The sequence below is a fragment of the Bombyx mandarina genome, chromosome 22 (genome assembly GCF_030267445.1).
Source record: "Bombyx mandarina strain Sakado chromosome 22, ASM3026744v2".
NCBI lineage: Eukaryota > Metazoa > Arthropoda > Insecta > Lepidoptera > Bombycidae > Bombyx > Bombyx mandarina.
The window spans coordinates 8,379,760-8,397,392 of NC_143228.1; the positions used below are offsets into that span (position 1 = coordinate 8,379,760).

Genomic DNA, 17,633 nt, shown 5'->3' on the forward strand with positions numbered 1-17,633 from the left:
AAAACTAGTTTAGAAGTCATTTATTTATAAAATACATTTCAAAACATTATTTGTACACCATAATATAAATATGAATAATATATTTCGTAACCATATTCGTATATAAATAATTATTTTTACTCATTATGAAAAGAACAACACACCTTACACATGAAAAAAAACGAGTCTTTTAATGCTTTAACAATAACAACATCTTTACTTTCAGGATTTAGGAAAGATTTTACTCAACACTTGAATTATACCATCGTAATAATGAATTATAATAGAAACAAGGAGTACGAGCATGGCAAAACAAAGTCCCGTAATATACATGAACTGGCTCGCTTCCTGTGGTGTTGCCAACAATTCCTCACTACTTGCATCTCGATCTAGGGCGTCAAACTCGGAAGTATCTGAAATATAAATGTTGCACAAATTAAGGAATGGTATTTTTTTTAAACATTATTGTACTATTTAATTCAATCATCCGTTTACAACTGTTAAACAATAATAAAAAAATTAATGAATGACACCCTTTAACATATAAATGAGAAGCACACAATTATTTTCAGTACTTTCTGAAAATCACATATGCCTAGAAAGATCAAGCCTAAGTTGCTTACTTTTCTGCCAATGTAAGGTAATAACTAGTCAGGTCATAAGTATTGTCACACAGTAAAAACTTTTCTTTTAGAATGCTGGCCACAAAAAAGTTTATTGAATTCGAATTTCGAATTGTTCATGAAAATAAAAATGTATACTTTTAGAATTTTACTCATTTTCAAACATGGAGGGGACGCTTAAAGAAGACCGTGTTGCAGTTATTGCGTTGCATCGTTGCGGTTACGCGCCAATTCAAATTTTTAACATACTGAAGAATTTGGATATAACCAAAAGATTCGTTTATCGTACCATCAAACGATACAATGAAGACTCTAGTGTAGGTGACAGGTCAAAAAGTGGTCCCCTCGGTCTGTTAGGACTCCAGCCGTGATAAAAGCTGTGAAGGCGCGAATTCAAAGAAATCCCAAACGTAAGCAGAAGCTGTGTGCCCTTCCGATGGGGTTAAGCAGAACCACGGTGAAAAGGGTGTTAAATGAAGACTTAGGGCTTCGGGCATATCGAAGAAAAACAGGACATCGTTTGAATGCTCGTCTAATGGACCTGAGACTGAAGAGATGCCGCGCTTTGTTGAAGCGGTACGCGGGAAAAAAATATCGGGAAATTCTTTTTTCGGATGAAAAAATTTTTACCGTAGAAGAGAGCTACAACAAACAAAATGATAAGGTGTACGCACACAGTAGTGAAGAAGCGAGCAACCGTATTCCGCGTGTCCAACGAGGTCATTTTCCATCCTCGCTCATGGTATGGTTGGGAGTTTCTGATTGGGGCTTAACAGAGGTACATTTTTGTGAGAAAGGTGTAAAAACGAATGCAGTTGTGTATCAAAATACAGTCCTGACGAACCTTGTGGAACCTGTTTCTCATACCATGTTCAATAACAGGCACTGGGTATTCCAACAAGATTCGGCGCCAGCTCATAGAGCGAAGAGCACACAAGACTGGCTGGCGGCGCGTGAAATCGACATCATCCGGCACGAAGACTGGCCCTCCTCTAGTCCAGATTTGAATCCGTTAGATTACTAGATATGGCAACACTTGGAGGAAAAGGCGTGCTCAAAGCCTCATCCCAATTTGGAGTCACTCAAGACATCCTTGATTAAGGCAGCCGCCGATATTGACATGGACCTCGTTCGTGCTGCGATAGACGACTGGCCGCGCAGATTGAAGGCCTGTATTCAAAATCACGGAGGTCATTTTGAATAAACTTTAATGTCATAAGAATCTATGTTTTGTTAAGTTCATTTTGGTATATGAATGGTTACATAATGAATAAACTTGTTTCAATTATTTTACATTAAACATGTGACAGAATTTATGACCTGACTAGGTATAAACAAAACACACTGTTGCATAATTATTTTATAATATTATGTCCTTGAAAATTGTTTATACAAGGAACATGTGATATGATTCAATAAAATTATCTCAAGAAATACGAAGATTTGTGCACCTGCAGGTGTTTCAACATCGCATATAACATCAGTTTCTGTTATTTTTAGATCCAATAGTTCCCGAACAGAAAGTAAAGCTTCGGCCGGTGCTTCACCAGGGAATAGGTAATCACAAAGATAAAGGGATCCCACTGGAACTAACACCCGGCGTGGCGGCTCATTGAAACAAATCTTTTCTGGAAAAAATATATCATAATCGTTAAATTAAATTTTAAATAATATATTAAAATAAATCAATGGTCCTATTTTTTATTTACAATATTCAAGATGAAAAACAATATTTTTCTTTGCTATTATCTTATAATTTGGGTAACCATTTAAAATCAACTGAGCCGCTGGCTCGTTATATATGTATGTCAATGTTAATTTGGAGTGAGCTGGTGGTAGGACCTCTTGTGAGTCCGCGCGGGTAGGTACCACCAACCTGCCTATTTCAGCCGTGAAGCAGTAATGCGTTTCGGTTAGAAGGGTGGGGCAGCCGTTGTAACTATACTTGAGACCTTAGAACTTATATCTCAAGGTGGGCAGCGCATTTACGTCGTAAATGTCTATGGGCTCCAGTAACCACTTAACATCAGGTGGGCTGTGAGCTCGTACACCCATCTAGGCAATAAATAAAAAAAGAGCTATTTTTAAATAATAATGTGTTCTACAAAGTCGTAATACATTATTTTATTCCATCATCAATGGTTTCGCAAGGGCACGCGATGTAAAGAATATATTAGGTAATTTTTTTACACCTTGGGTTGGATTATTGGAGTTTTAATAAGGATCCCAATTTTTTTAAAAAAAAGATTATAGCCTATGTCACTTGGGAATAGTGTAGCTTCCAAACATTGAATTAATTTTTCAAATCAGTTCAGTAGTTTCGGAGCCTATTCAATACAATACAAACAAACAAACAAATCTTTCCTCTTTATAATATTATAATATTATTGTTTATTTTATTCAATTGTAATAAAAAATATGTAGCTAAACAAAAAAAAAAAAAGATTATTTGTACTTTATTTTAATGTGATGTACTTTTTTTCCTACCTATAATATCCAATGTACTTTATCTGCAAAAAAAGGTGGCAACCCTTACTCAAGATACGCATTGACTACATACTTTATCATTTTAATTATTAATTTATATCATGTCTTTGGTTGAATTACAGTATTCACATTGTGAGTCTATGGACTCTGTTACTATCTTGTTCATCCATCAACACAATGAAAAATATAAAAAAGAAATAAACGCTAAGCCCATAGCTGAATTACTACAAACAATCCCCCACAATTGCCACAAAAAAATAAAATTCTGTTTTACCTTCCGGGAGAAGGTTGTCATCAATTAATGCATCACAATGCATTGTGAATCTTGAAGCAAGTGAACGAACAATATCTTGCTTGACTGCGGCGATCGCCTCTTTTACTGTCGCCTTTGGGTATATAAAAACGCTTGACGATACTACACCGCTAAAATGTATGCTGCCTTCGCATTCTAAATACTCAACTGTTTCAGGAAGCGTGTTTTCCTGAAAAACATATTTGATTATTCTATTCACACCATTTTATACTAAAATCACTTAAATATAGATAAGCATAAATCACTATATACAACATTTTGATCTTTCTCACCAATTTATAGTTCTTTCATCAAGTTAATTCATAGTCGAGTCATATAGTATATCAAAATGAATATTACCTAACATAATCTTAATTTATAAAATATATATTTATCATTGTTCATTTTAGAGTTGTTCATCTCAAAAGGTTGAACAAGTTGAATGAAAAGAAGTATGTCCCATAGGCCCTTTGAAGTATGTCCCAACCATTCGTCTGTCAAAGCCCTTTTCGTGGGCAAACTCTCAGTAGAATGACAAAATATTCAGATACAATTTAAGTTGGAATAATGAACTACTGTAACCAACATGGACTTTTCTATTATACAAAAAAAAAAAAGTGTACAAGTATTTTATTCTTTATATTATGTCCATATCCATTTACTTTCATGGCTGTGATATTTTTATTTCTATTTATCTATATATTTATTTATTATTATTATTATTATTTCCTCATATACATATTTTTACTATGAACAGCAGCTTGGCTGTGCACCTGTCATTTCTGCATGACTGTAACCACTCACCATCAGAAGGCCATTTGCTTGACGGCCTAATATAACAGTAGAAAAATATAACAATTATAAACTTACATAAGGTACAAATAGTGAAACATGCATAGATTTTGGTGCTTCATTCTGTGTCAATTTAGTATTTGTTTTAGTTTTCTTCTTCTTTATGAGTTGATCCAATGATTCTGAACCATCTTTCAGCTCACCATCAATAAACATCACACTTGATTCAATTGTTTTGTGTGCAGACTCCAGAATTTGCTAAAAATTTATAACATATCATGGAAGTTATAATAATTTAGGTTAGTACATTTCTATAGTACAAGCAATACACCTGTTTGTATCCCAAATAAAAAAAAGTAAAGAGAAAGATATCATTCACTGACCAACATTGAAAAACTATGCCTTATGAAATTTTAAAATCATAATGGTAATTTTACCTGAAATTGATTCTTTACTGAGACACCACTGTTCTTTACAATAACAGGATAAATTTCATCAAACTCATAATAGCAGTCCAGCCTTTGCCAACTCAATGCTTTAGGTGAAAATTTCCATTCAACAGGTTTTAAAGTTGTGTTTTTATTCAAACCTCCGACTTCTAAGCTTTTGCATGTAAGTACTTTAGTACTTGTAGACATGTGAAGGATCAGCCTTTCATTAGAGTAAGGACAGTTTCCAAACATATACTCATTGATACTTAAGCCTTTATATATGTGGTTAAGGGTTGATCGTAATTTACTAAAGCAATTAGGATCTTCAAAGACATCTTCATCGCTAGTTACAAATATACCTGTAACAGATTGAAGTTTTTTTATTAAATTATGTGTAGATATAGGAATGGCGACGTCTGGTGAAGCGCACCACCAACCGAAGTGATGACCACGACCACTCTGCCAAGAGTGCATACGACTGAGAAGAAGAATAGGTAGTACAAATAAGACTGAAATATATTTCATAGCTGGAATACAGCTGGATTTCTTCAATTCAGTAGTATTTAATTTCTATTTATATGATAGTTTTGGCTGTGTATTTGTTGTTTTGAAACAAGCAGAAGCAACTTCAGATGTCAAGATTGGAGGTAAACACTCCGTAAAAGAGTTCAACAAAACTGTTGCCTTCCACAAAATAAATATTAAATTTATATGTATGTTAAATATGATGGAGACATTTGAAATTGGTGGTTGTGATAATAATTACGGATTTCGACAATACCTTGAACAAACATTCCACCAGGGAGCATTCTAGTTACATGTCGCGCATGGTCAGCAATCCATGCTTCAGATACACTACTTAAATTCTTTGCTATCTCTGGTTTATCTAGGCCATAATTTGATTCTATACCAATCTCTGATCCTTTTTCTTCTGGTGTGCGAGCCAGATGGATTACATTCTCTCTAGCATCTGTCATCTGCAAAAATATAAGATTTTAAATTTTTCAAATTGCAATAGAACACAGCCTGTTGAAAAAGATTTTTAAACTAATTCCTTTTAAAAAAATATGTTGATTAAAAACGACTCCAAGTAAACCTATTTCGCAACTAATTTAAACTAAATTTATTACATACCTGACCGAGGATTAGCCCTATAGCAAATATTTCTTTGGAGGCATATTGTTCCAAATATTGAAGGCAGTGCTCGGGTGAATACACTGTTCTGGGCATTGTTTAATTTATATTATTTTACAAATATCAAAATGAAAATAGCCTTAGTTTTTTAAATTGGCTAGCGTTAAGCGTATTTAACTAACTAAATAGATAGAAAGGTTCTCAAATTCTTGATGAATGTATTTTAGAAGCATAGATACGAGATTATGTTTACTGTTTTACTATCAAACTATAAATGTTGCTGATGCTATACTACCTATCTGTCAGCCGTCAGCCGTCAGCGTAAGTGAATGTCAATTTGACTGCTATGAAAAGGAAAAAGGAAAGTCGAAAACTGTGGATAAGGATTCTGTTAGAATATGTAATCTTTTCGAGAAAGATTTCCAAGTATATCCACCGGATACCACCGGATCGGAATTGCAACCCATTTATAAGATCGGGCGAGAAACTCAATGGACTGTTTATAGACACATAGGGGTTAGTTCACTCGTCGTATTCGACGAGTACGGTGACCGATGCTTAAGGGGCCTAAGCCACCGAGAGTGGATCCGTGGGATCCGAAAATAACATTTTCTTAATGTTTAAAAAAAACATATTTTTTAGTACTTTACATATGGTACAAAATTAAAATCAACGGCTTATAATCATAAGGGAACACAGGGGAAAACCGCCTAGTGCCTTTACTTCAAATTGTTGCTTACCAAATAAAGTAAACAAGTACCTATTTAGGTAAAGAATAATGTTGAATATTTTTACTGTATTTTATATAAATTCTGTTTTTATAAACGATTTCTTTATACTCAGTATAGCCGCTATTATCATTCATTAGTCAAGTAGTTAGTGGCATTGACTAATGTATCAGTGGATCTATGTTCGTTTTGTACACTCTTTCACCGCAGGAAGTCGTCGTGGCTAATTAAGACGTTGGGTGCATTCTTTTTTTTTTATTACTTATATGGGCGGACGAGCTCGCAGCCCACCTGGTGTTAAGTGGTTACTGGAGCCCATAGACATCTACAACATAAATGCACCACCCACCTTGAGATATAAGTTCTAAAGTCTCAATATGGTTACAACGGCTGCCCCACCCTACAAACCGAAACGCATTACTGCTTCACGGCAGAACTAGACGAGGTGGTGGTACCTACCCGTGCGGATTCACAAGAGGTGCATCGGTGTTCGAATCCCAGGCGGCTACCAATTTTTCTAATGAAATACGTACTCAACAAATGTTCACTATTGACTTCCACGGTGAAGGAATAACATCGTATAATAAAAATCAAACCCGCAAAATTATAATTTGCGTAATTACAGGTGGTAGGATCTCTTGTCCGCGCGGGTGAGTACCACCACCCTGCCTATTCTGCCGTATTGCGTTTCGGTTTGAAGGGTGGGGCAGCCGTTGTACTGTTCAAACTGTGACCTTACAACCCATGTCTCGAGGTGGTGGCGGCATTTACGTTGTAGATGTTTATGGGCTCCGGTTACCACTTAATACCAAGCGGGCCGTGAGCTCGTCCACCCACCTACGCTATAAAAAAAAAATACCCACCAAGCGATTCCACTGCACTTTCAAACGACGCCCAATCCTCAGCTGCGACAATCGGGTCAACACTACAACACAAGACTAGCAGCTGATCCTAAGACGCTCGGCCGACGGAATCGTCGAGGCGATAGTGGACGACTCTTTTTCTTTGTTTTTTCGGGCCGGGGCCGAACCTCCTACGAGGTACCCGTGCCTAGGGGGCGCGCGGGGTATGTGGGACTTGACGATCTGCAAGGTGTTGAGAGCAGACCGCGGGCGCAAATCATTTTAGGGCCCTACCCACTAAACGACTCCCCTGCACTCTTCGCCCAAGCGTCCGATTCCGAGGTCAGAACCCAGATGAGGTAGGGGGGTTACCGCGGTCAACACTGCAACCAGACAGTGCAGCTCGCCCCAAGGACGTCCGGCCGACGGAGCCTTCGAGGCGAATCGAAGGCTTCGAAACGTCAGCCCGTCAGGCCGCCCAGACGGTGTTGCTGGTGTCCCGGAATAGCCCGCTGAACCAGAACCATAGCCGACGACTCTACGTTCAGTGTTTTTTTTTATGCTCTACGTCGGATGTCGTGATACGGAATATCCTGCTGAACCTTGTTTCTTTGCAATTTAATCCCAATAGATTACAAATTCAAATAAATTAAAATTCAAATAATTGCAGCTTTTATAAACACGACACTGGTAACAATGACATCGCAAGCCCATTGCCATACAGAAAAATTAAAGATCACATATGTATAGTACTCGCTAATCTTTATGGCCGCTCTGAATGTAGCCGTCGGTACGAACTTGCGCATAGTACAGTCGGGTGGACATTTCATATCCAAGAATATTTTTTTGTAATTAATAACGATAGCAACGAGAACCAAATAACAAAGTAACAATATGAAACTATTAACAGATCAGAGCTCAGAGAACACGTGATTGGTGTATGAACGTAGCACCCACACTAACGCGCGGGAGGCGAGGACGCTTCCGAGTGGAAAACAGCGCGCGCGTGCGTGCCCTGCCTTCACGCCCCGGGTACGTGCCGCTGATACCTGACTTTGTGTTCTGCGCAGCGCAAAGCGGCTAGGTTCGGAGCAGCCATAAAGTTTGGCGAGTACTATATATACATGAGAAGAAAAAAAGAGGAGTTGCTTAAACGTAAAATTTATTTAAACACAAATGTTTAATATTACAGCAGTAATACATTTATAACTGGTTTTGCATTTCAAGTGATATTTTTCGTAATTATAGCTTCTTACGTAAAGTACATCACTATTTCCATTCGCAAAGAATATGTTGAAACAGCTACAGCAATGGATATATAATGTAACGGGTGATTAAGGATACTTCAAATTAATTATATTTATTAAGACTTTAGTTGAATTTGCATTTGGAGAAGTCCATCTCTGGATGTTGTTCCATGAATCTGTGGAAATACATAATACATAATATTATATTTCTAATTTTTAAATCAAATCAAATTGCAAATGCAAGTAATTAAGCACTTGATAAAATTACTAGCTGCACTAAAACATCTGTTCAAGTAGTGCAACACTGATCTAGGGTGCCAGGTGGGTGGTGCCATTAACGCTGATGTCTATGGACACTGGTAGCCGCTTAGTAGCAGTCACGCTAATACCTCAGACAGACGTATAAAAAAGGTGTCAACTAGTCACACCGCTAAGAATAACTGTAGAATAATATAGATTAATTTTATGTAACATAAAATAATTTAATAGTGTGTGATATGATTTTATTCATTAGGTATGTACGTAGATTGATATTTTTGATATGGCAAACTTAATAATACGTACTTCTTGAGTACTTCTTGTTTCTTTTGTTCATCACTTGTAGGTAGTCCCATTTCTTTCTGTCTCTGGTCGTACATCATCTTTTCAACTAGACCACGTGTTTCACCATCAAGATCCGACAGCTTCGATGGTTCTGGAAATGAATGAAGACGAAAGACATGAGCTTTTTTTGTACTGGTAACATTACGGAGCAAAAAAAAACCTTACATTAAGACATTCACAACTGTGAAATAAGGTAAATCTCCACTAGTTAATCGCTCCTTACTTACAAACTGTGAAATAAACATATCCTTCAAACGTTCAAAACGCACAGGCGCGATGTATCCATCGAATACAAAAGTATTCATATGGCGGTCTTTTATACAAACACAATCAGTAAACGTGTCTCTGATCTATTTTTATTTAGATTTAACATTGACAAGTTTGTTAATTAACATTTTATTTTTTAACTTTTTAGTGATACAATCTTGATTTGGGGGATTTGGGGGAGTTGGGGGGAGTACAACCAGTAAGCAACAGTAACGAATATTTTACAAAAGTTTTATAAAATTAAGTATTTAAAAGAAAGTCAAACAGTAAATGCAATTCAAGAATTAAAAAATACAAAATCCATATATAACTTACTAGTGGTCTTCAAAACTATAAATGACATTCAATTGCATCTAGTTTCTTGTTTATAGTAGTTGAATGACCATTGCGCAAATTGCAGGATTCTAATACTCGAGTATTTGCATACAGCTTGAATAAATTATTGAATAACGGCGAGTTAAAACATTAAGATATGTTTTGACATCATAATTTTTAATTTGGTTTTATATTATCTATTTATTCATGTACTTAATACTTATAATTTAAAATGCTATCACAGCAATGAATGTATGTATAAATATGTCGAAATAGCAGAATTATTGTTTATGCAATTTATCCTATTAAGTATTATAAAATTCGAATAATATATGGATTCCATATTATATTACAGTTCCATATTATGGAACTGTTGGAAGAAAGTGAATATTAAATTTGATAGTGTCGGTCCGGCTCCCATTAATAAAAATATATTAAAGCATTGCTCTTTTAGAACCTTTTTTATTCGTCCACTAAAAACGTCACTTGAAATTTAGATTGTTTTACAAACTCGAATATCAACTAGTTCGAATATTTTAGACTGGTGGTAGGACCTCTTGTGAGTCCGCGCGGGTGGGTACCACCACCCTGCCTATTTCTGCCGTGAAGCAGTAATGCGTTTCGGTTTGAAGAGTGGGGCAGCCGTTGTAACTTACTTGAGACCTTAGAACTTATATCTCAAGGTGAGTGGCGCATTTACGTTGTGGATGTCTATGGGCTCCAGTAACCACTTAACACCAGGTATGCTGTGAGCTCGTCCACCCATCTAAGCAATAAAAAAAAAAGACGATTGTTCACCACCGAAAATACACTTTATAAAGTTACAATCTGTTACTTTACCTAGACTTTTGAATTATATGTATAGAAATTGAATGCTAGCTAGAATTCTTGACAGGCAAGTAATTATTACCTGGATTAATTTTCCTTGTAGATATTTCTGGGTCCGTTGTAACAAGCCGACCCCACCAGTTCATTTTGTTCACCTGCAATAACAACAGACTTATCATTACCCCCAAATTGCCGCGTATGAATGCACACTTAATTTCGAGCGATAATGAAGATACGTTTAAAATAATTGCACAAAACAACTTTAGAAGTGTTACAAGGTTCGTATGACATTTTATGAATCTCTTTGTGTACATCAAATAATCCGTAGATTTACCATTGATCACTGACCACTTAATTACCTGTACTATAAGTGGAAGTGAACGTCTAAGAACTAAAGATCCGAAGTAGCTATTCTGCTCCAAGCTAAAACATATTTTTTTTTAATTCTCGAATGTTCCTACGTACGGTCTTCGTACTTAGCGTCACAGTTTACGAACGACTTGAACTATTAAGAAAGATTATACAGAAAGACATATGTCTGCAGGATTTGAACCTTGGCATGGTTATACCACAGGATACGATTATACTAGACATTTCATCTTTTTTTTTATTGCCCTTGTACGCAGACGAGTATACGGCCCATCTGATGGTGAGTGGTTACCGTCGCCCATGGACTTCAGCAATGCCAGGGGCAGAGCTAAGCCGCTGCCTACCGTTAAAAACTCTCCACAAGCCTCGTTTGAAGAAGGATATGTCATAGTGCTCGGGAAACACCGTGGAGGGGAGCTCATTCCAAAGCCGGATGGTATGTGGCAAAAAAGATCTCTGGAAACGCACTGTGGATGAACGCAGTGGCTCTAGGTAGTATGCACGAACTCTACTCCGGTGGCGGGCGGTGCGATGGTAAAAACGATATGACGGTATCATCCCAAACAATTCCTCAGAGCACTCCCTATTATAAGCCATGGCGATTATTATCGTGGCGTGTAAACTAATTACACTGACTATGCTAACGCTATCTGCCCGGACCGCGCCTAGTATCACGTGTATTCCCGGAATACAGAAACTTCGATCAAGAGTTATTAACATCCTATAAAGTAACTATACTTCGTTTTGTTAGGACTCCTTCGGCGAGTGATTGAGAATATGAAATTCTGTAGGTTCAGAAAGATTGGTAACACACAATTTATTCAATGGCTTAGTAACGGATAACTAACTGATCACCAGTAATCACGAAAACTAGAAAGAACTATTCGAGATCTCGGAAATTATAATATTATACGCGAAATAAGCGCCAAATTAAGCCGTGAAGGTGTTTTTAATCGTGGGTAACCAATTAGATTTTATTATTAATTAATGTACTTACTGTTTATTTTACTTTTAATATAGAATTAGTAATTACAACCAGGAACTAAGTTTTTTCTTGTCAATAACGTAACAAATTTAATTTTACTCAAACGTATCACTGTTCAACAGAACATCATACTTATATAAACCTATTAAATAATATTTACAAACATTGGCACTAATCATTAGTCAATGATTAGTGCCAATGTTTGTAAATATTGACTTGTAAAAAAGCTTGACTAAGCTTTACCTTTTCTAAGTTGATAAGTAGATTGCGTCCATCCTGCAACACCCACGTGGACTCCTCAATCTTGACGTCGGCATCTAGCTCGCCGTCGATTATAAGAGGTTGACCTTTGATGCCGACCTTGAGGTGTTTCTTATTGATGACCACTGTCAGATCGCGTGGCCGCAGAATCTGTCGCAGCGGCACTCGAATCTGTAAACCCAAAGTTTATTAAGCTCATTTCGTTAATCAAAGCAATTGCGAAGCTTTATTCGTAGGCTTATTTATTGGTATTTTAATAGACATTCATAGGATTAGTTCTTAGAATAAACATAATAATTTGATGGGCAAATGATCCGAGATGAATTTATTGATGTAATTGTAGCAAGCTTTAATTAAATGCAGTAGGCATATCGTGATTTGTATCTGTCGTCAAACTGGATTGCTATGTACACGGATGTGATGTAAAACGAGCAAGGTCTGTTATCGCGGAGTAGAAAGCGAAAAGGTCACATTTATAATTCGCCAATTTCACAAATAAATAATAGTTAATTGAACTTAATTAACATTACGTCATATTAAGCACTTAACTAAAAATCATTGAGGGCTTTGATAAGTCGTCATATTTGAGTGGACCGTTATCGGTAGTCAATTCATGTTCGTTGAAGACTATCATCGATCTTGGTATAACTGCAGTAACTCCAGGACAATTTAACTCGAAGCGAATGATTGACATCACGCCGTCATGCTTTGAATACAAAAGACGTTTAAAAACGTCGATAATTGTGTTGCACAAGAGGGCTGCACCAAAATGCTGTCTTCAAACGAACGCGTGATGACCTCGCATTCCTGACAAGGACGATGCGTATGACTATATCGGCGGATCGGATTATTGGTAGTTAAAAACAACATGCCTCATAAATAAACTGGTATTCTGATGTCGAAATACTTGTATGTGTGTGTTGACATTAAAAACACGATGATAACAAAACAAATCTAATGATGGTACGACTCATCGCTTCTGACACTCAACGTAGGTAAAGTAGGCGGTTTTTTGTTAATAAACTTCTGTTCTTTAAAGGACGATGAACTTTTACTGTTGATTAAACAGAATAGCTCTCGTAATTAAGGTATAATTTTTATTTATTTTCGATTATATTTATTTGTTACTTATATAGTATTAACATTATTAATTAATGTGCATATTTACGGCGGCAGAACCTTGACCTCGCGTGTTGAATAAAAATCAACGTAAATCCTCAATTAATAATGTAATCCACTAATATTATTAAGAACTAAGAATAAACATTTCTGGTTAACCGTGGTAGTAAATCAAGACGCTGCATAACAAATTATTACTATTCAATACAAAAATACTACTACAGTGATAATGTTAGGGTATAGTATAATAGTATAGTTGACAGGTGTCGTAATTTCATACAATTTTAGAACAACAAGTAAACATTAACAGTAATGTATTATAATTATCAATAGTACACCGCAACATACGTGCTATATTTTTATATTTTCGAGAATTTCTGTCAATTAAACGGTTGTCTGGAAGAGATCGCTGTTAGCGATGAGACCGCCTATTGTACAAACGTATCTGCTTTTTGACTGTTTTTGAATGTAAATTGTGTTTTGGTGTGCAATAAAGTTGTAAATCTCTAAAACGAGGACAACATCTGACTCGCTCTTCGTGTAATTTTTATCGGTAACTGAATGTTGCTAAAGTTGTAATATAATTTTATCATAGTCACGACACTTTCGCTGACGCTAAGTCTCGACACAATATATTAGGAAACGGAAATTCCCGATGAGGATTAATTTTAATAGAATACCTCTTATTCGGCTATCGGAGAACGCAGCTACTGTACGGTATAAGCACAATATATTCCAATTCGTTGAGTTTTTTTAAGCTAAAAGTTATTAAGAATACAGAAATTAATCTATATTAAAATAAATTTCTTTTCCGTCTAGTAAATTCATATTACTGGTGGTAGGACCTCTTGTGAGTCCGCACGGGTAGGTACCATCTCCTTGCCTAATTTCTGCCGTGAAGCAGTAATGCGTTTCGGTTTAAAGGGTGGGGTAGCCGTTGTAACTATACTGAGACCTTAGAACTCGTATCTCAAGGTGGGTGGCGGCATTTACGTTGTAGATTTCATCTCGTTTTTACCATCGCACCGCCCGCCACCGGATTAGAGTTCATCCATACTACCTGCCACTGCGGTCATCCACAGTGCGTTTCCAGAGATTTTTTTGCTACGTACCATCTGGCTATGGAATGAGCTCCCCTCCACGGTGTTTCCTGAGCGCTACATGTCCTTCTTCAAACGAGGCTTGTGAAGACTATCAAGCGGTAGGCATCGGCCTGACTCTGCCCCTGGCATTGCTGAAGTCCATGGGCGACGGTAATCACTCACCATCAGGTGGGCCATGTGCTCGTCTGCCTACAAGAGCAATAAAAAAAATGTCTATGGGCTCCGGTAACCACTTAACACCAGGTGAGCTGTGATCTCGTCTACCCATCAATATGCAATAAAAAATAATAAACAAAAATTTGTATGTTACTGCTATCGGGATGATGTATATCGATACTTAAAAAGCATTGTAAATATTTTTCTGTTCTGAGGCTATTGAAAATGGTTAGAGAGCTGTGCTTGGCAACAACTTAGCGACTTTTCAATGTTGCGTTTGGCTTTGTCATTATCGGCATAGTATAAGAGCCTCAGAGGTCAAGGTTGTGAAAAAAGTTGAAATAGCAAGAGCTCAGAGATCTGTTGAAGACATTTTACAAATTGAGGTTCATTAGAATGGTAGATGATCGTTCCGTTGTGTGGTATGCCACTAACACAGTCGAGTTTAAGTAATCAAACCGTGATAGGAATACGTTTTATGAAATTAACTGAAGGACTCACTATGCTCGGACTAACTTTTATGATATATACCTAATTATGGTCATTTTGAGTTCTTTAAGTATCGATGTATATTTTATTACAAATTTACTTTGTAGCTAGTGTCTACTCTGCTAATAACCACTATCAACATTATTAATTTTACTCAAATTAATTTCAAACTGAAACAACTTTACTTAAAATATTGGAATTTACCAATTAATAATTTCGATCAGAATTCTTTTTCTATTTAAATATCTGTGTATAGTTATGGTCTATGCTAAATATAAAAAGTTAAGATTGTTTATTTATGTGAAAAAATATTGAAATTATTTTATGATAAAATATCAGTACATTTTAAATTTAGAAATAATTCACTGTCAAATATTTTTTTTTAAACTGTAGGATTTCATTTTCAATAATTAATAAATTAAAATTTCAAGTTACTTAGCAGCACATTCTTTTAAAGAATTATCGTCAGTTTATGGTACGTCTTGTATAATTTTGACAATGAGTGTTAATATTTCCGAACACAGGGCCAGACAATTAGTCGTGTCACTCAACATATCAGATTGTTTTAATCTTAAATTTGTTTGCGGTATGACGTGGACCACGTCGGAGTGGGCGGCGTTTCAATCTGACTGATGATAATGATATGGCAAAGTTGATGTTGTGATTGCCTGCCAATTAAGCCAGAATCGTGCGTGCGACTGAGAAATTAAGCAAGCATACAAACTTTTGTTGCTACAACGAATAAGTTCTTATAAGAACCTTGCAATAACCGCACTCAATAGCGTGGTGTTATAATACCTTCACACGATTACGCGTCGACTACGGCCCGGTTCCAATGGAAACAGAACTATTATAGTCTGGATATCTTGTAACTACATTGTAGCTTATAAATTATTTTTTTTAATAAAAAATCTGTTTAGCACGTTATTGTGACAACTTCTTTTGTTGGAAATTTTCAGCATTATTCAAGGACTCTTAAATACGTGTCCTCTGATCGTCTAGTAAATTCTAGTGTGAATCTATGTAAATTATCAGAAGGCTGATGCTCCAATACTATGATGTCAGCATAGAGAATACGAGATACATTGCTGGTAGGACGAAACGAGAGCCCGCATGAGTTGGTACCCCTATCCTCTCAATTTCTATAGCAAATCAGTAATGACTACCGGTTTTAAAGGTGCCGTAGCGAAATTAAAATACATTTAAGACTTTGATCTCATGTTTATTGGCTCCTCTGGCCACTAAATGGGATAGGGGCCTGCCAGTCTGCCAATCTAATTATCAAAAACGCCTGTTAGAGTAACTTTTGTAATGTTGTTCCACGATAGATGATTTATATTTATGTAACTAAGATGGATCTCAATTTAAATCAGTTCGATTCAATCAATGGAACATAAAGCTTTGCGCCATTTATCATATCGAGATTTTTGAGGTTCATAGATGAGCCAAGCGCTATTTTAGGTGTTCAAAGATGCTGCTGAAGAAACAAAAGTTTGGCTATGCATCGAGTGCTGCTCTTGTACATGAATCCTATACAGAAGGATAATTTAAATTTTCAATAATACTGTCCTCACGAACCGTGTAGTCCCCCTACTGGGTGCTCTAATTCTATAGAGCGCCTTTAATTCTCTATGTATATAAGCCGTGTGCCATTAGCTTTCTGAAGAATAATTTAAGATAATTTTCTCATTTCTAATACTTTCAATCATTTATAATATCTTTTCATCGGGGGAAAATTTCGCCTCTGTTCATATATTAATCTCTACTCAGTCTACATGGAGAACGACTAAAAGCTATCATCAAGCTATGGAATAAACTCTCATCCTCGGTGCAAGCCATTTAAATTTTTAAACGAAATTAAAAAAGGGTCCTTTATATTTATTTAGCTTGACTGCACTATCTACACTATCGACTTCAATGAACATTTATAGTAACCACTTGGGATCTCAGATGGGAGCCTCAGATGCTCGTCTGGTCTTCGGTGGCAAAATAAAAATTCGTAAAAGGCAACTATAACGTACTATTGTACTAGTATAGATATAGTTTAAAGTACTATTATATCAAATCAATTGAAGAACTTTTACAAAAATGTACACAGTTACGAATCATGAAATAATCGAATATTTTTTTAAAGTTTAGAGTAGCCATCATCCACGATCTCGGCAAGCCAAACTAATGGAGTGAATCATAAATAAATAGTCTGTTAAATTTTCGAGGTGAAGAAGTCAAAGGTATTATAGTTACCTACTACTATAAAGTTATTTGATACGCGCATACACTCCAAGAAATTAATTTTAATCAACACACAATTTATTTCATACTTTGTAATAGAAAACTAACAAATGATGAAACATTTAAATCTATACAGCAATATCGTGTGATCATGGTAATTAAGTACCAAGTTATCCGAATTGTACGTGGTTTCCTACAAAATTACAATTCAGGTAGCAACAAATGCCATTGACACGTACGACTTATTTCGATCAAAGTTCACAATTTTTATTTTTTATTTTTAACATATGCAGCATCTTCAAATTAAGAATCAAGTGCATTAAACATAAGTATGGTTAACCTTGAGCTTGA

At 36.1% G+C, this 17,633-nt stretch overlaps 2 protein-coding genes across 2 annotated transcripts in view; both read right to left on the reverse strand.

The window, feature by feature from the left end:
* Positions 1 to 5: 5 nt before the first annotated feature.
* Positions 6 to 6,192, reverse strand: LOC114251336 (protein odr-4 homolog). The gene is made up of 7 exons (XM_028185558.2): positions 5,739 to 6,192; positions 5,386 to 5,581; positions 4,611 to 4,963; positions 4,252 to 4,431; positions 3,364 to 3,571; positions 2,054 to 2,230; positions 6 to 392 (listed from the first exon to the last, which is right to left on the reverse strand). The coding sequence occupies exons 1-7, from the start codon at positions 5,832 to 5,834 to the stop codon at positions 202 to 204; spliced, it is 1,401 nt and encodes a 466-aa protein (XP_028041359.1). The 5' UTR covers positions 5,835 to 6,192; the 3' UTR covers positions 6 to 201.
* A 2,261-nt stretch (positions 6,193 to 8,453) lies between these two features.
* The window catches only part of nudC (nuclear distribution C, dynein complex regulator), a 32,218-nt gene continuing 23,038 nt past the window's right edge, over positions 8,454 to 17,633 (reverse strand). Inside the window, exons 5-8 of the mRNA XM_089737029.1 lie at positions 12,166 to 12,354; positions 10,651 to 10,723; positions 9,120 to 9,249; positions 8,454 to 8,731 (exon numbers count right to left, since the gene is read on the reverse strand). Of these exons, the coding sequence (XP_089593155.1) occupies positions 8,680 to 8,731; positions 9,120 to 9,249; positions 10,651 to 10,723; positions 12,166 to 12,354 (444 nt within the window). The 3' untranslated portion in view covers positions 8,454 to 8,679. The remainder of the gene's footprint in view (positions 8,732 to 9,119; positions 9,250 to 10,650; positions 10,724 to 12,165; positions 12,355 to 17,633) is intronic.